General features: G+C 29.8%; 1 protein-coding gene across 1 annotated transcript in view; it reads left to right on the forward strand.

Moving 5' to 3' along the window:
- LOC148941539 (uncharacterized) overlaps positions 1-25,246 on the forward strand; it is a 79,644-nt gene that overhangs the window by 4,932 nt on the left and 49,466 nt on the right. The window contains exon 2 of the mRNA XM_089104192.1: positions 22,377-22,697. Within this exon, the coding sequence (XP_088960318.1) occupies positions 22,377-22,697 (321 nt within the window). The remainder of the gene's footprint in view (positions 1-22,376; positions 22,698-25,246) is intronic.

Consider the following 25,246-nt stretch of genomic DNA (forward strand, 5'->3'; position numbering starts at 1 on the left):
TAAATCTACTCATGTAAGAAACTAGATCTAAAAGTAGCATACGACGCTGGGCGAGCATCAAATTATTTCTTCAGGAATTTGTCCCATAATTCTTGCATGGACATAAAATGAGGATAATTATTTAAATTTCTGAAGAGAGAAAGGGTTAAAAGAATTGGACTTACTTTACAGAGAGGCGTTAGAATTCTCCTCAGAATATGAAACGAATATTTAGAGTGAAAAGGTCGACATGTGATTGAAGTGTGTATTCTTGTTTAGAATATTTATCATTGTTATTATTGTTTTAATGTATTACAAAGAAAGTAAATCTAAATCAAACCATCAAGGAAAATAATGCAACAGCGGCATGTGAAACTGTATCTATTATATCTACTTAGCCAATAAAGCTGAGGGGCAGGTGAAATATGTAGTTATTCAAATTTTGACGAACTATAGTGCACGTAAAACATTCTAGTGTGCTGACATAAGTGGATGTCAAACCTGGTGAGACTAAAAGCCACTTTGAGATATCGTCTACTGAATGAATACGACTAGAACTCCGGTTTGATCCTCTTTGGCTTCATCTTATGGTACTTGTCTATTATAGCAACAAACACTCAAGTTCTTGATCTGAGTAAAACCAATTTCTGTGTTTGCACTCACAGATAATTAGCTTAGTCTCAACGAGATAAACTACTATGCAGGTATATTTGAATTAATTATCTAATGTATATACTTGGTTAAGTGATCCTCTTTGGCTTCATCTTATGGTACTTGTCAATTATAGTGACCACACTCAAGTTCTTGATCCTAGTAAAACCGATTTCTGTGTCTGCATTCAGAGATAATTAGCTTATTCTAAGTGAGATGAACTACTATACAGGTATATTTTAATTAGTTATCTAATGTATAGAGTTGGTTAAGTGATCCTATTTGGCTTCGTTTTATGGTACTTGTCAATAATAGCGACCACACTCAAGTTCTTGATCCTAGTAAAACCGATTTATGTGTTTGCATTCAGAGATAATTAGCTTAGTCTCAGTGAGATAAACTACTAAGCAGGTATATTTTGATTAATTATCTAATGTATATACTTGGTTAAGTGATCCTCTTTGGCTTCATCTTATGGTACTTGTCAATTATAGTGACCACACTCAAGTTCTTAATCCTAGTAAAACTGATTTCTGTGTCTGCATTCAGAGATAATTAGCTTATTCTCAGTGAGATAAACTCCTATACTGGTTATATTTTAATTAACTATCCAATTTATAGAGTTGGTTAAGTGATCTTCTTTGGCTTCATCTTATGGTACTAGTTAATTATAGTGACCACACTCAAGTTCTCGGTCTGAGTAAAACTGATTTGTGTATTTGTATTCAGAGATAATTAGCTTAGTCTCAGCGAGACAAACTACTATACAGGTATATTTTAATTAATTATCTAATGTACAGAGTTGGTTAAGTGATCCTCGTTGGCTTTATCTTATGGTACTAGTCAATTATAGTGACCACACTCAAGTTTTTGGCCTGAGTAAAACCGATTTCTGTGTTAGTATTCAGAGATAATTAGCTTAGTCTCAGTGAGATAAACTACTATGCAGGTATATTTTGATTATTATCTAATGTACACAGTTGGTTAAGTGATCCTCTTTGGCTTCATCTTATGATACTTGTCAATTATTGTTACCACACTCAAGTTCTTAATCCTAGTAAAACTGATTTCTGTGTCTAAATTCAGAGTTAATTAGCTTATTCTCAGTGATATAAACAACTATGCAGGTATATTTTAATTATTATCCAATGTACACAGTTGGTTAAGTGATCCTCTTTGGCTTCATCTTATGATACTTGTCAATTATTGTTACCACACTCAAGTTCTTGGTGTGAGTAAAACCGATTTCTGTTTATTTATTTAGAGATAATTAGCTTAGTCTCAGCGAGATAAACTACTAAGCAGGTATATTTTAATTAATTATCTAATGTATATACTTGGTTAAGTGATCCTTTTTGGCTTCATCTTATGGTACTTGTCAATTATAGTGACCACACTCAAGTTCTTGATCCTAGTAAAACTGATTTCTGTGTCTGTATTCAGAGATAATTAGCTTATTCTCAGTGAGACAAACTACTAAGCAGGTATATTTTAATTAATTATCTAATGTATATACTTGGTTAAGTGATCCTTTTTGGCTTCATCTTATGGTGCTTGTCAATTATAGTGACCACACTCAAGTTCTTGATCCTAGTAAAACTGATTTCTGTGTCTGTATTCAGAGATAATTAGCTTAGTCTCAGTGAGATAAACTACTAAGCAGGTATATTTTGAGTAATTATCTAATGTATATACTTGGTTAAGTGATCCTATTTGGCTTCATCTTATGGTCCTTGTCAATTATAGTGACCACACTCAAGTTCTTAATCCTAGTAAAACTGATTTCTGTGTCTGCATTCAGAGATAATTAGCTTATTCTCAGTGAGATAAACTACTAAGCAGGTATATTTTAATTAATTATCTAATGTATATAGTTGGTTAAGTGATCCTTTTTGGCTTCATCTTATGGTTCTTGTCAATTATAGTGACCACACTCAAGTTCTTGATCCTAGTAAAACTGATTTCTGTGTCTGTATTCAGAGATAATTAGCTTTTTCTCAGTGAGACAAAATACTAAGCAGGTATATTTTAATTAATTATCTAATGTATATACTTGGTTAAGTGATCCTTTTTGGCTTCATCTTATGTTACTTGTCAATTATAGTGACCAAACTCAAGTTCTTGATCCTAGTAAAACTGATTTCTGTGTCTGTATTCAGAGATAATTAGCTTATTATCAGTGAGATAAACTACTAAGCAGGTACATTTTAATTAATTATCTAATGTATATACTTGGTTAATTGATCCTTTTTGGCTTCATCTTATGATACTTGTCAATTATAGTGACCACACTCAAGTTCTTGATCCTAGTAAAACTGATTTCTGTGTCTGTATTCAGAGATAGTTAGCTTATTCTCAGTGAGATAAACTACTAAGCAGGTATATTTTAATTAATTATCTAATGTATATACTTGGTTAAGTGATCCTCTTTGGCTTCATCTTATGGTACTAGTCAATTATAGTGCCCACACTCAAGTTCTTGGTCTGAGTAAAACCGATCTCTGTGTATGTATTCAGAGATAATTGGCTTAGTCTCAGGGAGACAAACTACTATACAAGTATATTTTAATTAATTATCTAATGTACAGAGTTGGTTAAGTGATCCTCTGTGGCTTCTTTATATGGTGCTTGTCAATTATCGTGACCACACTCAAGTTCTTGATCCTAGTAAAACTGATTTCTGTGTTTGCATTCAGAGATAATTAGCTTATTCTCAGTGAGATAAACTACTAAACAAGTTTTTTCTATATATATATATATATATATATATATATATATATATATATATATATATATATATATATATATATATATATATATATATATATATATATATATATATATATATATATATATATATATATATATATATATATATATATATATATATATATATATATATATATATATATATATCGAATGAATTACAGCACCCCGATAAACCATAAGAAATAATGATTATAGGCCAAATAGTATAGGCCAAAAATAAGTATTGGCCAAATAGGCAAAATTGATATCCTATATCGGGAATTTTTTTTTTTTTTAATACCTGTATAATATAATAAAAATCATATATTAGTATGGAATTTCTTGATTATTAGAAAATTTTGGCAAGGTCTTAGTAAATTTGGCTTCAATCAATCTGATCTTTCATAGACTTTTCAGAGGCACATCTAACTAAGTCCAATGAAACAATCAACCGAAAATTTTAAAATACAATTTGAAGAATCTTTTTGGTTTTAAGAAAATGTTGGTAAGGTCTTAGTAAAGTAAACTTTAATAAAACTGATTTAAAAGTGTGTGAACTTATTTATCAAAAGTAAAACTCGAGTTTCTTGAATGATCAAAGTATTTTTAATAAATATGATTTATTTAACATTGTGTGCTAATATTTGTTAAAAGTAAAAACCAAGTTTCTCAAATGATCAAACATGTTCGGATCTATCTTAACCGTATGGGCTAATGTTTGTCAAAACTAAAGCCCAAGTTTCTTAAATGATCAAACATTTTTAATAAATCAGATCTATCTTCACCGTGTGTGCTAATATTTGTCAAAACTAAAACCCAAGTTTCTTAAATGATCAAATAATTTTAATAAATCAGAAATATCTTAACCGTGTGTGATATATTTTTCAAATTAAGACTCGAGTCTCTTAGTGATCAAATATTTTTTATAATAAGATATATCTAAACTCCATGTGCTAATATTTGTCAAAACTAAAACCCAAGTTTCTTAAATGATCAAATATTTTTAATCAATCAGATGTATTTTAACCGGGTTTGCTAGCTAATATTTGTCAAAACTAAAACCCAAAGTTTATTAAATGATCAAATATTTTTAATATATCAGATCTGTCTTAACTGCAAGTGCTAATATTTTTCAAAACTAAAACCAAAGTTTTTTAATTGATCAAATATTTTTAATAAATCAGATCTATCTTAACCGTCTATGCTAATATTGGTCAAAAATAAAACTGACGTTTCTTAAATAATCAAATATTTCTTAATAGATCAGATGTATCTTAACCGTGTGTATCCATATTTATCAAAAATTAAACCCAAGTTTCTAAATGACCAATTTTTATTTAAATAAATCAGATTTATATTAACCTAGTGTATTTTCATTAATCAAAACTAAACCAAAAGTTTATTAAATAATAAAAGATTTTTAATAAATCAGATCTATCTGAACTGCATGTGCTAATATTTGTCATAACTAAAACCCAAGTTTCTAAAATTATCAATTATGTTTAATAAATCACATCCATCTTTACCGTGTGTGCTAATATTATCCAAAACTAAAATCCAAGTTTCTTAAATGATCAAATATTTTTAATAAATACGATATATCTTAAACGTGTGTGCTAATATTTTTCAATGCTAAAACTGAAGTTTATTAAATGATCAATTATTTTTAATAAATCAGATTTATCTTAAGCGAGTGTATTTTGAAATTTGACTTTATTCAATATAAACACACAAATAAAAAACAACTCCAGGGACTGATCAATGATCCTAGGGCCTAAATGAGTGTGTTGATAATAGTCAAAACTAGAACCCAAGCTTCTTAATTGATAAAACATTTTTAATAAAACAGATCTATCTTAACCGTGTATGCTAATATTTGTCAAAATAAAACTGAAGTTTCTTAAATGATCAAATATTATTTAATAGATCAGATGTATCTTAACCGAGTGTATTCTTATTACTCAAAAATAAAACTAAAGTTTCTTAAATGATCAAATATGTTTTAATAGATCAGATGTATCTTAACCAAGTGTATTCTTGTTAGTAAAAAAAAACTGAAGTTTCTTAAATGGTCAAGTATTATTAAATAGATCAGATATATCTTAACCGAGTGTATTAATAAAAATAAATAAAATAAATTCAATAAAAAAGATGTATCTTAACCGTTTGTATTCATTTCAATCAAAAATTTAACTCAAGTCTATAAAAAGATCAATTTCTTTTTTTAAATCAGATGTATATTAACCGAATGTATTCATATTTGTCAAAAATAAAACTTAAAGTTTATTAAGTAATCAAATATTTTTAATAAATTATATCTATCTTAACCGTATGTGCTAATATTTGTCAAAACTAAAACCCAAGTGTATTAAATGATCAATTATTTTTAATAAATCAGATGTATCTTAACTATGTATAATAATATTTGTCAAAACTAAAACCCATGTTTATTAAATGATCAAATATTTATAATAAATCCGATTTATTTTAACCGTATGTGGTAATATTCGTCAAAATTAAAACCCTATTTTCTTAAATGATCAATTATTTTTAATAAATCTCATCTATCTTAACCGTGTATGCTATTATTTGTCAAAACTAAAACCCAAGTTACTTAAATGATCAAATATTTTTAATTTTTTTTAATAGATCAGATGTATCTTAACCGAGTATATTCGTATTAGTTAAATATTAGACTCGAGACTCTCAAATGATCAAATATTCTTTAATAGGTCCGATTTATCTTACTCGAGTGTATTCTTATTAGTCAAAAATAAAACACAAGTTTCTTAATTGATCAAATATTTTTAATAAATCAGATATATCTCAGCCGTGTATATTCTTATTAATCAGAAATAATACTGAAATTTCTTAAATGATCAAATATTTTTTTTAATAGATCAGGTGTATCTTAGCCGAGCGTGTTTTTATTAGTCAAAAATGAAACTCTAGTTTCTCAAATGATTAAACATTCTTAATAAATTAGATGCATGTTAACCGTGTGTGTTATTATGCATCAAAACTAAAACCCGAGTTTCTTAAATGATCAAATATTTTTTATAAATCAGATGTAATCTTAACCGTGTGTATTCTTATTAATCAAAAATAAAACCCCAAGTTTCTTAAATGATCCAATATTTTTAATAAATTATATATATCTTTAAAGTGTGTGAACTTCAATATCAAAAGAAAAACTCAAGTTTCTTAAATGATCAAATATTTTAATAAATCAGATGTATCTTAACCGTGTGTATTTATATTAATCAAAAATTAAACCAAAGTTTGTAAAATGATCATTTTTTTTTTAATAAATCAGATGTATATTAACCAAATGTATTCATATTAGTCAAAACTAAAACTTAACGTTCATTAAATAATCAAATATTTTTAATAAATTAGATCTATCTTAACCGTATGTGCTAATATTTGTCAAAACTAAAACCCAAGTGTATTAAATGATCAATTATTTTTAATAGATCAGATGTATCTTAACCATGCATAATAATTTTTGTCAAAACTACAACCCAAGTTTATCAAATAATCAAATATTTCTAATAAATTAGTTTATTTTAACCGTATGTGGTAATATTTGTCAAAATTAAAACCCAATTTTCTCAAATGATCAATTATTTTTAATAAATCAGATCTATTTTGACCATGTATGCTATTATTTGTCAAAACTATAACCCAAGTTACTTAAATGATCAAATATTTTAAATTTTTTTAATAGATCAGATGTATCTTAACCGAGTATATTCGTATTAGTCAAATATTAGACTCGAGTTTCTTAAATGATCAAATATTCTTTAATAGATCAGATGTATCTTACTCGAGTGTATTCTTATTAGTCAAAAATAAAACTCAAGATTCTTAAATGATCAAATATTTTTAATAAATCAGACATATCTCAACCGTGTATATTCTTATTAATCAGAAATAATACTGAAATTTCTTAAATGATCAAATATTTTTTTTAATAGATCAGGTGTATCTTAGCCGAGCGTGTTCTTATTAGTCAAAAATGAAACTCTAGTTTCTCAAATGATTAAACATTCTTAATAAATTAGATGCATTTTAACCGTTTGTGTTATTATGCATCAAAACTAAAACCCGAGTTTCTTAAATGATCAAATATTTTTTATAAATCAGATGTATTCTTAACCGTGTGTATTCTTATTAATCAAAAATAAAACCCCAAGTTTCTTAAATGATCCAATATTTTTAATGAATTATATATATATCTTAAAAGTCTGTGAACTTCATTATCAAAAGAAAAACTCGAGTTTCTTAAATGATCAAAATATTTTTCATAAATCGGAAGTATCTTAACATTGTGTGCTAATATTTATCAAAATAAAAACCAAGTTTCTTAAATAAATATAATATGTCTCAATGAAAAGAGAATCCAGTTCACATCTCAAAACAAACAGCCCAAAAAAACACTTTTTTTCTTATATAGAGTGCTTTCATCAAGTGCTCAAGTGCTTTCATCTTTTTTAGTTCTACTTAAAGATGACAGCACACCCGCTCGGACACACAGGCATAGTGAGAGAGACAAGCAAAAATTTAGGTTCATTTTGGCTCACTTAGCAAGGTGCGCCATACTAAGTGAAGTTTTTACTTGTCTCTCTCACTATGCCTGTGTGCACAAGCGGATATGGTGCCATCTATAAGTACAGCTGAAAAAATGACAGCACTTGAGACGTTTCGGCATCTATATAAGAAAAAAAGTGTTTAAAAAATGGGGATTTTAGGTTGGCTGCTGTCACCCAGGTGTATGTAGAAATTGACTGGCTGTTTGTTTGATGTATGAACCGAATTCTTTTTTGAGCTAGAGACATATTCGATCATGTAAGAAACTTGGGTTTTACTTTTAAAAAATATTAACTCACAATTTTAAGATACTTCTGATTTATTAAAAATATTTTGATCATTTTAGAAACTCGATTTTTGCTTATAATAGATAGGTTCACAGATTTTTAAGATATACCTGATTTATTAAAAATATTTGATCATTTAAGAAACTTGGGGTTTTATTTTTGATTAATAAGAATGCACACGGTTAAGATACATCTGATTTATTAAAACATTGATCATTTAAGAAACTCGCGTTATAGTTTTGATAAATAATAATACACACTGTTAAGATACATATACTTTATTAAGAATGTTTGATCATTTAGGAAACTAGAGTTTCATTTTTGACTAATAATAATATACTCGGTTAAGATACACCTGATCTATTAAAAAGAATTTGATCATTTAAGAAACTTTAGTTTTATTTTTGATTAATAAGAATATACACGGTTGAGATATATCTGATTTATTAAAAATATTTGATCATTTAAAAAACTTGAGATTTATAGTTTGACTAATAAGAATACACTCGATTAAGATACATCTGATCTATTTACAAATTTTTGACCATTTAAGAAACTTAGGTTTTATTTTTGATTAATATGATTATACAGGGTAAACATACATCTGATTTATTAAAAATGTTTGTTCATTTATGAAACTCGGGTCTTATTTTTGACTAATACGAATATAATGGGTTAAGATACATGTGATCTATTAAAAAAATATATTTGATCATTTAAAAAACTTGGGTTTTAGTTTTGACAAATATTACCATACACGGTTAAGATAGATCTAATTTATTAAAAATATTTGATTATTTAATAAACTCTGGGTTTTAGTTTTCACTAATATGAATATACTCGGTTAAAATACATCTGATTTATTAAAAAAATTTGATCATTTTAGAAACTTGGGTTTAATTTATGATTAATATGAATATACACGGTTAAGATACATCTGATTTATTAAAATATTTGATCACCTAAGAAACTCGAGTCTTATTTTTGACTAACAAGAATACACTTGGTTAAGATACATCTGATCTATTAAAACATATTTGATCATTTAAGAAACTTGAGTTTTATTTTTGAGTAATAAGAATACACTCGGTTAAGATACATCTGATCTATTAAATAATATTTGATCATTTAATTATAATTGACAAATATTAGCGTTAACAGTTAAGATAGATCTGTTTTATTAAAAATATTTGATTGTTTAAGAATATTGGGTTATAGTTTTGACTATTAGTTATACACTAGCTTAAGATACATCTGATTTATTAAAATAATTGATCATTTAATAAACTTTGGGTTTAGTTTTGACAAATATTAGCACAAACGGTTAAAATATATGTGGCTTATTAAAAATATTTGATTATTTTAGAGATTTCGGTTTAGTTTTGGCAAATATAAGCACATGCAGTTAAGTTAGATCTGATTTATTAAAAATATTTGATTATTTAATAAACTTTGGATTTTAGTTTTGACTAATATGAATACACTCGGTTAATATACATCTGATTTATTAAAAAAATTTGATCATTTTAGAAACTTGGGTTTAATTTTTGATTAATATGAATACACACGGTTAAGATACATCTGATTATTTAAAAATATTTGATCATTTAAGAAACTTGAGTTTTTTTAAAGAATAAGATTACACTCGGTTAAAATACATCTGATCTATTAAATAATATTTGATCATTTAAAAAACTTCAGTTTTATTTTTGACTAATTAGAATAATCTCTGCTAAGATACATCTGATCTATTAAAACATATTTGATCATTAAAGAAACTTTAGTTTTATGAATAAACTCACTTAAGATACATCTGATCTATTAAAAAATATTTGATCATTTAAGAAACTTCATTTTTATTTATGACAAATACTAACATACTCCGGTAAGATAGATTTGACTTATTAAAAATATTAGATTATATAACAAACTTGGGTTTTATTTTTGACAATTATGAATTCGCTCGGTTAAAATACATCTGATTTATTAAAAATATTTGATCATTTAAGAAACTTGGCTTTTAGTTTTGAAAAATATTAGCACACACGGTTATGATACATCTGCTTTATTAAAAACCTTTGATCATTTTAGAAACTTGGGTTTTAATTTTGACAAATATTAACACATGCAGTTAAGATAGATCTGATTTATTAAAACTATTTGATCATTTAATAAACTTTGGGTTGTAGTTTTGACAAATATTATCTCATACGGTTAAGATACATCTGATCTATTAAAAAAATATATTTGATCATTAAATAAACTTGGTTTTCAGATTTGATCAATATTAGCATCCACGGTTAAGATAGATCTTATTTATTAAAAATATTTGATCAATTAAGAAACTTGGGTTTTAGTTTCCAAAAATATTGGCACAGGCAGTTAAGATAGATCTGATTTATTAAAAATTTTTGATCATTTATTAAACTTTGGGTTTTAGTTTTGACAAATATTAGCACACCCGGTTAAAATAATCTGATTTATTAAAGTTATTTAATCATTTAAAAAACTGGGTTTCAGTTTTGACAGATATTAGCACATGCAGTTAAGATATATATGATTTTTTTTTTAAATTTTGATCAGTAAGAAATTTGGGTTATAGTTTTGACAAATTTTAGCACACCTGGTTAAGATGTATCTGATTTATTAAAAATGTTTGATTAGTTAAGAAGTTTGAGTTTTAGTTTTGACTAATGTAAATATAGTCGCTTAAGATACATCTGATTTATTAAAAATAACTGATCATTTAATAAACTTCGGTTTTAGTTTTGACAAGCATTAGCACACACGTTTAAGATGTATCTGATTTATTAAAAATATATGATCGTTTTATAAATTTGGGTTTAGTTTTGACGAATATTATCAAATGCAGTTAAGATAGATCTGATTTATTAAAAATATTTGATTACTCAATAAACTTTGTGTTTTAGTTTTGACTAATATGAATGTACTCGGTTAATATACATCTGATTTAAAAAAAGAAATTGATCTTTTTATAGACTTGAGTTAAATTTTTGATTGAAATGAATACAAACGGTTAAGATACATCTTTTTTCTTAAAACATATTTGATCATTTAAGAAACTTGAGTTTTATTTTTGAGTAATAAGAATACACTCGGTTAAGATACATCTGATCTATTAAATAATATTTGATCATTTAAGAAACTTCAGTTTTGTTTTTGACTAATAAGAATACACTCGGTTAAGATATATCTGACCTATTAAAACATATCTGATCATTTAAGAAACTTCAGTTTTATGAATATACTCGCTGAAGATACATCTAATCTATTAAAAAATATTTGATCATTTAAGAAACTTCATTTCTATTTTTGACAGATAATAGCATACACGCTTAAGATAGATCTGATTTATTAAAAATGTTTGATTATTTTAGAAAATTGGGTTTTATTTTTGACAATTATGAATTCGCTCGGTTAAAATACATCTGATTTATTAAAAATATTTGATCATTTAAGAAACTTGGGTTTTAGTTTTGAAAAATATTAGCATACACGGTTATGATACATCTACTTTATTAAAAATATTTGATCATTTTAGAAACTTGGGTTTTAATTTTGACAAATATTAACACATGCAGTTAAGATAGATCTGATTTATTAAAAATATTTGATAATTAAATAAACTTTGAGTTTTAGTTTTGACAAACATTATCACACACGGTTAAGATACATCTGATCTATTAAAAAAATATATTTGATCATTAAATAAACTTTTGTTTCAGATTTGATCAATATTAGCATCCACGGTTAAGATAGATCTTATTTATTAAAAATATTTGATCAATTAAAAAACTTTGGTTTTAGTTTTGAAAAATATTAGCACTTGCAGTTAAGACAGATCTGATATATTAAAAATATTTGATCATTTAATAAACTTTGGGTTTTAGTTTTGAAAAACATTAGCACACCTGTATACAATACATCCGATTTATTCAAAATATTTTATCATTTAAGAAACTTTAGTTTTAGTTTTGACAAATACTAGTACATACTTTTAAGATATTTCTGATTTATTAAAAATATTTGATCATTAAAAAATGGGTTTTAGTTTTGATAAATATATCACACACGGTTAAGATATATATATGATTTATTTAAAATATTTGATCATTTAAGAAACTTGGGTTTTAGTTTTGACAAATATTAGCGCACACGGTTAAAATAGATCTGATCTATTAAAAATATTTGATCATTAGAGAAACTTGGGTTTTAGTTTTGACAAATATTACCACACACGGTTAAGATTGATCTGATTTATTACAAAATATTGATCATTCTTGAAACTTGGGTTTTAATTTTGACAAATATTAGCACACACGGTTAAGATAAATCTGAATATTTATGATCATTTAAGAAACTTGAGTTAAAGTTTTAATAACTATTAGCACACAATGTTAAGATACTTCAGATTTATTAAAAATATTTTGATCGTTTAAGAAACTTGAGTTTTAATTTTGATGAAGAACTTCACACACTTTTCAAGCAGATTTATTAAAGTCAACTTTACTAAGTTCTTACCAACATTTTCTAAAAACCCACAATAGCTTCCAAATTTCTGTTCAATCTCTTCGGATTGTTTCATTGGACTTGGTTAAATAGGCCTCTGAACAGTCTATGCTAAATCAGATTTATTAAAGTCAACTTTACTAAGACTTTACCAAACTTTCTAAAAATCAAGAAATTCCATATTAATATATGATTTTAAGTATATTCAAAAGTTATTCGAAGAAATTTTGTTTTAACTTTTATAACTTTAATAAATCAAATAATATTAACATTTTGATTACTAAATATCAGTATATGTGTATTAAACTGACAATGCGCATTCATTTTTCAGTTAAGTGCAAATTATGTTCTGCCCTTGGGAAGGCATAGGTGTTTTGAGCCCAACCTATGTTAATTTCTGCTCGTTTTGAGTTTGACTCGGTTGTTCATTGTAATTTCTGTTCGTTTTGGGTTTCATTTATTTATCGATGCTGATTTGTGGTAGTTTCCCGCTTTGTAGTTTATTTGATTTATTTTTACTCATTTTTAGTTTACTGGAGTTCTTTACTTTTCTTTGAAAAACTTTTTTTGTGGAAAAAGTCTTTTTAATTAATTTTTGTTCATTTTATGTTGACATAGTCTTTCCAGCGAAAAAGAAAATAATGCTTTAAAGGTGTTCGTTTTTTCAAGATTTTATAACTTGGCCTGCAATTTTTGTACTGGAGGAAAAATTTTTCGTAATTTTTAACTACATGCGCCCTTTTAAAAATCTGGACACAAATTGTAGTGCTTAATCTTGTTTCATTCCTCCTTTAATTGACCTGAAATAGGGAACTTGATACTATTCGGACAAAATTTAGTTTACTTTCTTTGATAGTAGTAGAAATGACCCTAAAGGTCCGGGACGAACACCATATATGGGCATAGAGTCTCTAAGGAGAACACGTGGTATTGTCAGTCCCGTATGAACACCATATATGGGCATGGAATCCCCAGGGAGAATGTTTGCGTAATCGGGTCAATGACCTCTTTTTTCCAAGTGTCCTCAATTCACCTTTCGTGAATCAATAATTCCCCTTAGAAACAACAAATTAATTCCCCTTTCTTGACAAATCAATCAACCATGACATCATCTGTCAGACATTAAAAACTTCGCCATGGAAACAATTCTCCTGGTCGAACTCCAAAGATATCAATAAACTTCGCCCCGGAAACAATTCTCCAAGAAACTCCGGCGAATGTTTTGATCTTAGAGATGAAGAGATTAACGCGGGAAAGAGTTTCCCAGTAATTTCAAATCTGACAGCGCAGGGATGCCAAAAACAAACGGAACACAAATAAATGACGTTTAGGGGTTATTTGGGTGAAACCATTTTAGACATCTTAGGAAATTATTGCGGTGAAACAGTTAGAAACATTTTAAAAGATGAATTTAGAAGATGTTTTAGAAGAGGATTTAAGGGTGAAACTCTGTGGTCATTATAATACACAAGTTCCATTTGAACAGTGTCGTGAGGTCCCCTAACCCAGACCCCAACGGCTCCGATCCCCCTACCCCAACCCCAAAAGAAGCCCCCGGTCCCCAAGGGTCCCCCGGGCTCCCAAAGGACCACCCGAGTCCCCAAAGAGCCCCATCCCCGTTTTGTTAATACTTTTTTGTGCATTTGAGACACAGAAGGGTCCCCACATTTCAAAAGGCTTTATTATATCTTTTCAGAACAAGTTTTTTTCTTAATATCCTTCCTAAACCAATTTTACAAGTTTAAGTAGCAATCTTTTCTCTCAAAACTTTACTATAATGCTTTTCAAATACCCCAACATTAAGCAATACTTTTCAAAAGGTTTTATTATATATTTCCAGAAAAGGTTCTTTACGTAATTTTCTTCCCAAGCCAATTTTACAATTTAAAATACCCATCCTTTTTACCCACAACTTTACTTTACGACTTTTTGGTTACCTCAACACCAAGAAATACTCTTCAAAAGACATTTCAGAACAAGTTCCTTTCTTAATGTCCCTTCTAAACCCATTTTCCAACTTGAAGTAGCCATCCTTTTCACCCACAACTTTACTTTACAGCTTTTAGGATACCACAACACCAAGAAATACTTTTCAAAAGACATTTCAGAGCAAGTTCCTTTCTTAATGTCCCTTCTAAACCACTTTTCCAGCTTGAAGTACCCATCCTTTTCACCCACAACTTTACTTTACAGCTTTTTGGATACCACAACACCAAGAAATACCTTTCAAAAGGCAATTCAGAGCAACTTCTTTTCTTTGTGTGCCTTCTAAACCCATTGTCGAAGTACCTATCCTTTTCACTCACAACTTTACTTTACAGCTTTTTGGATGCCGCAACACCAAGAAATACTTTTCAAAGGGCATTTCAGAGCAAGTTCCTTTCTTAATGTCACTTCCTAAAACCATTTTACAAATTGAAGCAGCCATCCTCTTCGCCCGCAACTACACTTTACAGCTTTTTGGATACCTCAACACCAAGAAATACTTTTCAAAAGTAATTTCAGAGCAAGTTCATTTCTTATTATCTATTCTAAACCTATTTTCCAACTTGAAGTACCCATCCTTTTCACCCACAACTTTACTTTACAGCTTTTTGGATACCTCAACACCAAGAAATACCTTTCAAAAGGCATTTCAGAGCAACTTCATTTCTTTTTGTGCCTTATAAACCCATTTTCCAACTTGAAGTACCAATCCTTTTCACCCATAACTGTACTTTACAGCTTTTTGGATACCTCAACACCAAGCAATACTTTTCAAAAGGCATTTCAAAGCAAGTTCCTTTCTTAATGTCCTTCCTAAACCCATTTTACAAGTTGAAGCATCCATCCTTTTCACCCACAACTTTACTTTACAGCTTTTTGAATGCACAACACCAAGCAATGCTTTTCAAAAGGCATTTCAGAGCAACTTCTTTTCTTTATGTGCCTTCTAAACCCATTTTACAAGTTAAAGTACCCATACTTTTTCACCCACAACTTTAGTTTACAGCTTTTTGAATGCTCCAACACCAAGCAATACTTTTCAAAAGGCATTTCAGAACCATTTTTTTTCTTAATGTCATTCCTAAACCCATTTTACAAGATGAAGTACCAATCCTGTACATCACAAAACTCTAGTTTTCAGCTTTTTGAATACTCCAACATCAAGCAATACTTTTCATAGGGCATTTCAGAACAAGTTCTTTTCATAATGTCCTTCCTAAACCCATTTTACAAGTTGAAGTACCTATCCTTTTCACACACAACTTTACAAAAGGCTTTTTTTTTATATTATTTCAGAACAAGTTCTTTACGTAATGTCCCTCCTAAACCAATTTTACAACTTGAAGTACTCATCCTTTTCACACACAACTTTACTTTATGGCTTTTTGAATATCCCATCACCAAGCAATACTTTCAAAAGGCTTTTTTATTAAATGTTTACTGAACACACACAAATTTATCTTAGAAATAATATTTTTCATTAGTGATAACACTTTTTCTGTTCGAACTAGCAAGTTTTCTATCAAAGATACCAAATTTTTTCGTATAAATAACATTTTTTGATTGTGATAAAAACTTTTCTGTCAGAAGTAGCAAGTTCTGCTTAACACTAACAAACATTCTCATCAAAGTAACGATATTTTACCTTAATACTAACATACTTTTACTGAACACACACAAATTTATCTTAGAAATAATATTTTTCTTCAGTGATAACACTTTTCTGTTCGAACTAGCAAGTTTTCTGTCAAAGATACCAAAATTTTTCTTAGAGGTAACATTTTTTTATTGTGATAACAACTTTTCTGTCAGAAGTAGCAAGTTTAGCTTAACACTAACAAACATTCTCATCAAAGTAAACGAATTTTACAATAATACTAACATACTTTTACTGAACACACACAAATTTCTCTTAGAAATAATATTTTTCGTCAGTGATAACACTTTTTCTTTTCGAACTAGCAAATTTTCTGTCAAAGATATCGAATTTTTTCGTAAAAGTTACAATTTTTGATTGTGATAACAACTTTTCGGTCAGAAGTCGCAAGTTTTGCTTAACACTAACAAACATTCTCATCAAAGTAACGATATTTTACCTTCATACTAACATACTTTTACTGAACACACACAAATTTCTCTTAGAAATATATTTTTCATCAGTGATAACACTTTTTCTGTTCGAACTAGCAGGTTTTCTACCAGAGATACCAAATTTTTTCTTAGAAGTAACATTTTTTGATTGTGATAACAACTTTTCTGTCAGAAGTAGCAAGTTTTGCTTAACATTAACAAACATTCTCATCAAAGTAATGATTTTTAACCTTAATGCTAACATACTTTTACTGAACATACACAAATTTCTCTTAGAAATAATATTTTTCATCAATGATAACACTTTTTCTGTTCGAACTAGCAAATTTTCAACCAAAGATACAAAATTTTTTCTTAGAAGTAACATTTTTTGATTGTGATAACAAATCTTCGGTCAGAAGTAACAAGTTTTGCTTAACACTAACAAACATTCTCATCAAAGTAATGATTTTTTACCATAATACTAACATACTTTTACTGAACACACACAAAGTTCTCTTAGAAATAATATTTTTCATCAGTGATAACACTTTTTCTGTTCGAACTAGCAAATTTTCTGTCAAAGATACCAAATTTTTTCATAGAAGTAACATTTTTGATTGTGATAACAACTTTTCTGTCAGAAGTAGCAAGTTTTGCTTAACACTAATAAACATTCTCATCAAAGTAATGATATTTTACCTTAATACTAACATACTTTTACTGAACACACACAAAGTCATCTTAGAAATAATATTTTTCATCAATGACAACACTATTTCTGTTCGAACGAGCAAGTTGTCCACCAAAGATACCAAATTTTTTATGAGAAGCAAAATTTTTTAATTTTGATAACAACTCTTCTGTCTGAAGTAAAAAGTTTTGCTTAACACTAACAAACATTCTCATCAAAGTAACGACATTTTACTTTAATACTAATTAACTTTTACTGAACACACACAAATTTCTCTTAGAAATAATATTTTTCATCAATGATAACACTTTTTCTGTTCGAACTAGCAAGTTTTCTGTCAAAGATACCAAACTTTTTCGTAGAAGTAACATTTTTTTATTGTGATAACAACTTTTCTGTCAGAAGTAGCAAGTTTTGCTTAACACTAACAAACATTCTCATCAAAGTATGATTTTTTTTACCTTAATACTAACATACTTTTACTGAACACACACAAATTTCTCATAGAAATAATATTTTTCATCAATGATAACACTTTTTCAGTTCGAACTAGCAAGTTTTCTGTCAAAGATACCAAATTTTTTCGTAGAAGTAACATTTTTGATTGTGATAACAACTTTTCTGTCCGAAGTAGCAAGTTTTGCATAACACTAACAAACCTTCTCAGCAAAGTAACGTAATTTTACCTTAATACTAACAAACTTTTACTGAACACACACAAAGTTCTCTTAGAAATAATATTTTTTATCAGTGATAACACTTTTTCTGTTTGAAGCAAGTTTTCTATCAAAGATACCAAATTTTTTCTTAGAAGTAACATTTTTTGATTTTGATAACAACTTTTCTGTCAGAAGTAGCAAGTTTTGCTTAATACTAACAAACCTTCTCATTAACGTAACAATATTTTACCATAATACTAACATACTGTTACTGATATCACTCAAATTTTTCTCAGAAATAAAATTTTTCGTCATTTATAACACGTTTTCTGTTCGAAATAGCAAGTTTTCTGTCAAAGATACCAAATTTTTTCGTAAAAGTAACATTTTTTGATTGTGATAACAACTTTTCTGTCAGAAGTAGCAAGTTTGGCTTAACACTAACAAACCTTCTCATCAAAGTAATGATATTTTACCTTAATACTAACATACTTTTACTGAAGACACACAAATTTATCTTAGAAATAATATTTTTCGTCAGTGATAACACTTTTTCTGTTCGAACTGGCAAGTTTTCATCCAAAGATACCAAATTTTTTATTAGAAGTAACATTTTTTTATTGTGATAACACCTTTTCTCTCAGAAGTAGCAAGTTTTGCTTAAAACTAACAAACATTCTAATCAAAGTAAAGATATTTTACAATAAAACTAAAATACTTTTACTGAACACACACAAATTTCTCTTAGAAAAAATATTTTTCATCAATGATAATACTTTTCTGTTCGAACTACTGTCAAAGATACCAAATTTTTTCGTAGAAGTAACATTTTTTGATTGTGATAACAACTTTTCTGTCAGAAGTAGCAAGTTTTGCTTAACACTAAAGAACATTCTCATAAAGAACATACTTTTCTGTTCGAACTAGCAAATTTTCTACGAAAGACACCAAATTTTTTCGTAGAAGTAACATTTTTTGATTATTATAGCAACTTTTCTGTCAGAAGTAGCAATTTTTGCTTAACACTAACAAACATTCTCATCATAGCAATGATATTTAACCATAATACTAACATAATTATACTGAACACACACAAATTTCTCTTAGAAATAATATTTTTCGTTAGTGATAACACTTTTTCTGTTCGAACTAGCAAGTTTTCTACCAAAGATACAAAATTTTTTCTTAGAAGTAACATTTTTTGATTGTGATAACAACTTTGCTTAACACTAACAAACCTTCTCATCAAAGTAACAACATATTAACTTAATACTCACAGACAATTACTGAACACACACAAATTTTTCTTAGAAATAATATTTTTCGTTTCTATGTCTGAATATATTTGTTTACATGTCTGGGTTGGTGTTTGGTTAGGTTAGGTTAGCTAAGTCAGGTTAGTTTAGCTAAGTTAGCTTAGGTTAGGTGAGATAGTAAAAATTTCCCCATGTTTAGGTTAGATTATTCTAACTTATCACGAGCACGCATGATAAGCTACCTTAACCTTACTAAAGCATGGTCCACAGTCGAAAGGGGGCGATTTTCTGACAATTATGGTTAGGTTAGGCTAGGCTAGATCAAGTTAGGTTAGGTTAAGTTAGGTTAGTCTACGTACGCGCGCGTACGTAGGCTAACCTAACTTAACCTAACCTAACTCTTGGGCCTTTTCTTCTTCCGGGAAAAGTATTTCTTGGTGTTGAGGTAACCAAAAAGCTGTAAAGTATAGTTGTGGGTGAAAAAGATAAGTACTTCAAGCTGGAAAATGGGTTTAGAAGGGACATTAAGACATGAACTTGCTCTGAAATGTCTTTTGAAAAGTATTTCTTGGTGTTGTGGTATCCTAAAAGCTGTAATGTAAAGTTGTGGGTGAAAAGAATGGCTACTTCAAGATGGAAAATGGGTTTAGAAGGGACATTACGAAAGGAAATTATTCTGAAATGTCTTTTGAAGAGTATTTCTTGGTGTTGAGGTATCTAAAAATTCGTAAAGTAAAGTTATGGGTAAAAAGGATGCGTACTTCAAATTCTAAAATTGGCTTAAGAAGCAAATTACGCAAAGAGCCTTTTCTGGAATAATATAATAAAGCCTTCTGAAAAGTATTGCTTATTATTGGGGTACTTGAGAAGCCTTATAGTTAAGTTGTGGGGGAAAAGATTGGTAATTCAACTTGTAAAATTGGTTTAGGAAGGACATTAAGAAAAGAACTTGTTCTGAAAAATATAATAAAGCCTTTTGAAATGTGGGGACCCTTCTGTGTCTCAAATGCACAAAAAAGTATTAACAAAATGGGGATGGGGCTCTTTGGGGACTTGGGAGGGCCTTTGGGGGTCCGGGGGCCCTTTGGGGGCTGGGTGGTCGTTTGAGCGCCCGGGGTACACTGGGGGACCGGTTGCTTCTTTCGGGGTTGGGTTAGGGGGATCGGAGCCCTTTGGGGTTGGGGTAGGGGACCTCACGACAGTGTTCAAATGGAACTTGTGTATTATAACGATCACAGAGTTTCACCCTCAAATCCTCTTCTAAAACATCTTCTAAAATCATCTTTTAAAATGTCTCTAACTGTTTCAAGCGAAATAATTCCGTAAAATGTCTAAAACGGTTTCGCTCAAATAACCCCTAAACGTAATTTCTGCGTGTTCCTTTTGTTTTTGGCATCCCTGCGCTGTCACATTTGAAATTACTTGGAAACCCTTTCCAGCGTTAATCTCTTCATCTCTAAGATCAAAACATTCGCCGGAGTTTCTTGGAGAATTGTTTCCGGGGCGAAGTTTATTAATATCTTTGGAGTTCGACCAGTAGAATTGTTTCCAGGGCGAAGTTTATTAATGTCTGACAGATGATGTCATGGTTGATTGATTTGTCACGAAAGGGGAATTAATTTGTTGTTTCTAAGGGGAATTATTGATTCACGAAAGGGGAATTGAGGACACTTGGAAAAAAGAGGTCATTGACCTGATTACGCAAACATTCTCCCTGGGGATTTCATGCCCATATATGGTGTTCGTACGGGACTGACAATACCACGTGTTCTCCCTAGGGACTCTATGCCCATATATGGTGTTCGTCCCGGATCTTTAGGGTCATTTCTACTGATAGCTTGGATACACTTACGATAATTTTATTTGGTTAAATTTTAAGAGCAGATGTAGCCCTAAAAAATTGAGCATAATACTCTCAGTCGTTCTTGGGATACTGCTGAGATGCCTTATTGGGAATTAGTGTTAACATAGCGCATTTTGATTTAATATTAAGGCAACATTTTGTTTTTAAACATAAAGGAAAATGGGAGGGTGGGAGGGTGGGCGTGAGAGGGGGATTAGTTTCCCTCCAATCACTTTTGACTATTAAAATGTCCATCAGCCCTTTCTATTTTCCATCGAATGAGCCCTTTTTGAAGTTCCTACGACAAGTCCTTCGATACCAAGTGCCCTGGTCTAAACAACAACAATAACAACAAATAATACATTATACTCACATAGATCTTTACTATAAAAATGTCAAGCCTTCCAATCACTTTCAACTCTTAAAAAGGGCACTAGGCCTTTCAATTTCCAATCAAATGAACCCCTTTTGAGTTTCTACGACAATACTTTCTAGAAAAACCTTATATGCCCCCAGGTCACAACTTACAACCTTAGAATTTCACACATTTTCAAGGCTTTTATATTTTACTCTAATTTCAACTTGAAAATACGGCTTATTCTGCTTGAGCAGAACTTTGCTCTTAAAAGCAGAAGCATGGCTCTGAACATTATGCTTCTGCTTTTGCAGAAGCAAAAGCAGAAACATTATACCCACATAGATCTTTACTATAAAAATGTCAAGCCTTCCAATTACTTTCGACTCTTAAAAAGGGCACTAGGCTTTTCAATTTCGAATCAAATGAGCCCCTTTTGAGTTTCTACGACAACGCTTTCTAGAAAAACCTTATATGCCCCCAGGTCATAACTTACAAGCTTAGAATTTCACACATTTTCAAGGCTTTTATATTTTACTCTAATTTAAACTTGAAAATACGGCTTATTCTGCTTGAGCAGAACTTTCCGCTCAAAAGTAGTTCTCAGTTCTCAGTTCCCCTAACAATCCAAAATATCCATTTTATATATACAATAACCATTTTATTTATCAAACATTGTCATATGTTGAAAATTTATGAGAAAAACTCTGAATTTTTCGTTTCAGGCTGGGAGATACGCATTTATTATCATCCTATAATTCAACCTGTTGTGGCAGGTCTTCCCAATGTAAGATTATGCAATGTTATGGCACTACCGTTCACTGGGACTCAGTTACCAGCTAGTCACATTGATCTAAGTTGGATTAATCCACGAGTTTGGCGATTTCTGCCTCTTTTAGATGATTACGTGGGTGTGTTTTTGTCAAGAGACTCAGATTCGATCATACTAAAGAGAGAGGTTAGTGCAGTTGAAGAATGGCTCAGTTTCAATCGGTCCTTTCATATTATGAGGGACCACCCACAACATGGTGCAGTAATCCTAGCAGGCAAGTAAACTTCAAGATAAAATAACATTCAATCAAGTTTTTGTTGCTTGAGCCAAAGAATAGTCTTGAAATTACGACTGAAAAAAATAATACGCACCAGAAAATCACCAATAATGTATCTCGTGGGTGATTTTGTAAATTGGTCCAAGTCAAGTGTAATTTTATGATTGACCATTCACAGTGAAAATTTAAGGCATCATTTTTTTAAAAATTAGAAAAGGTTGAAGTTTTGAATATCAGTTTTGCTATCTGTATGACGAATATAGCAGAAGATACAAAGAAATAGTTTTGGTAAGCAAGTTTTGGTAACAAATTTAGCGTGTTTCAAATTTAGTTTTATCTATTTAAATTTCTTGACTTTACAGTTTACGTTTGGCATTAAACCAAAGAAGAACAGTGATGAGTTATAAGACTTTGCATTTTATCAACAGATGTCACTAGGCATTGCTATTATTCCTTGCCACCAATTTGGATCAACGTATCAACAGCCCTAGCATAATGTAGAATTAAGAAACAAATAAAAAATCATCCAGAACTATTGCTTTTGGAGTAAATACAATGTTTTAATTTTTTCTTATAGCCTCCTGAATAGGTTTCTTTGATATGGTGGACATGTAGTTTTTCTATCATGATTGCCAAATTTTTTGGTTCGTGTTTCTGATTTTTGAAAATTCATGACCTTTCCTTGCGCAGATAAGCTTGATGGGCCTTTTTATCAACGGGTGTGACTTCTTGTCACACCCGTTCGGGCACTGTTGCTGCATCTTGTCAATTTTATTGGGCAATAATAATAGAAATCGTGTAAGCATAAATGATAGAAGATTTTCGTGACATGACTTTTGCAAGGTAGTTCACAAGGAAAATGCCAAAAAGAAGAAACTAAAAATTCAAAAGGTCTGACTTGTTGGCTAAGAAACGCCTTTGCATAGGGAAAATAGCACTGGATTTCTACGGCTTGCCCTCTGACGTCACGCGGCACAACTGTTTCTAGGCATCATTCCCGCCCTTGGCAAGGTTTCAAAGGTTAGTTCAGGTGTTTATTCTATGACACGCCCCTTTTTTTCTATGACACACCCTAACTGCTTTCTGTGACATGCCATCCCCGGTTTCCATGATATGCCCTCGCTTTTCCCATAGAATTCAAAGTCATGGTCTCTGACGTCACGCGACACACCTGTTTCTAGGTGACGTTCTCGCCCTTGGCAAGAGTTCAAAGGTCAGCTTAGATGTTTTTCTATGAAAAAACCTCCCTTTTCCCATAGAATTCAAACACATGCCCTCAGACGTCACGATTTCCTATGTAACCCCAGACAAATTCCAAATAAGTTAGAAAAAGTCAGCAGTGCGCTAGCATGGATGAACAAATTGAGTTAGAAATATCCTTTTATTGCAACTGTTCTATATGTAATGGATGTTATCATGATTTTGAGCCGTCTCATGAACCTACTACATGTTTAGACAATATAGACTCTAGAATAGACGGGGAAAATCTGGAGGAAATGAGGAAACTAATCTTGATTGATATGGAGAGAAATCCAGAACATCATCCGTAGCATCATTGGCTGTGTCACAGAGAAGAAGCTTCTCGCTTTCGGTGAGCTGCCAATCACACCATATATCCTCTTCTACATGAATACTATGTTCGGCATATTTATTCTATAAGCTTTTTCCCTCTTGAACATAATCACCCCATGTGGTTTGACCCTCTTTGATATACTCGGGGTCTCCTATAAAAGAAATGAACATGTGAAGAATAAAAATATTGAATATATATTTATGTATTTTCTTAAAAAAACATGCACACCCTTTACTGCATATATTAACCATTCCTATATTTTTTTTTTTACAAAAATGGAGTTTACAGATAAAAAGTTCATTAGCCCAATTTTTACGGAAATGACTCTAAATTTGATCGAAAGCTATTTTTTTCTAGCCAAAGATTCACATTTGATCCAGAGACATGTATTTTCTTTAATGTTGTTACAAAAGTGGAATTCACAGTTAAAAAAAGCTTTATTAGTTCAGTCTTACGGAAATGGCTCAGTTTTGATCCTAAGCTAGGCTTTTTCTAAGCAAAGATTCACATTTAATCCAGAGAAATGTATTTTCTATAATTTTGTTAAAAAAGTGGAATTCACAGTTTAAAAAAAAGCTTTATTAGTTCAGTCTTACGGAAATGACTCTGTTTAGATCCGAAGCTAGGCTTTTTCTAACCAAAGATTCACATTTGATCCAGTGAAATGTATGTTCTATAATTTTGTTACAAAAATGGAGTTTACAGTTAAAACGATTTATTAGTTCAGTTTTACAGAAATGGCTCAGTTTCGATCCAAAGCTAGGCTTTTCTAGCCAAAGATTCACATTTGATCCAGAGAAATGTATTTCCTATAATTTTGTTACAAAAGTGGAATTCATAGTTAAAAAAACTTTATTATTTCAATTTTTTTGGAAATGACTTTGTTTCAATCCAAAGCTAGGCTTTTTCTAACCAAAGATTCACATTTGATCCAGAGAAATGTATTTTCTAAAATTTTGTTACAAAAGTATTA

The sequence above is a fragment of the Artemia sp. Qi Xiang Cuo genome, chromosome 18 (assembly GCF_049724085.1).
Source record: "Artemia sp. Qi Xiang Cuo chromosome 18, ASM4972408v1, whole genome shotgun sequence".
Taxonomy (NCBI): Eukaryota; Metazoa; Arthropoda; class Branchiopoda; order Anostraca; family Artemiidae; genus Artemia; species Artemia sp. Qi Xiang Cuo.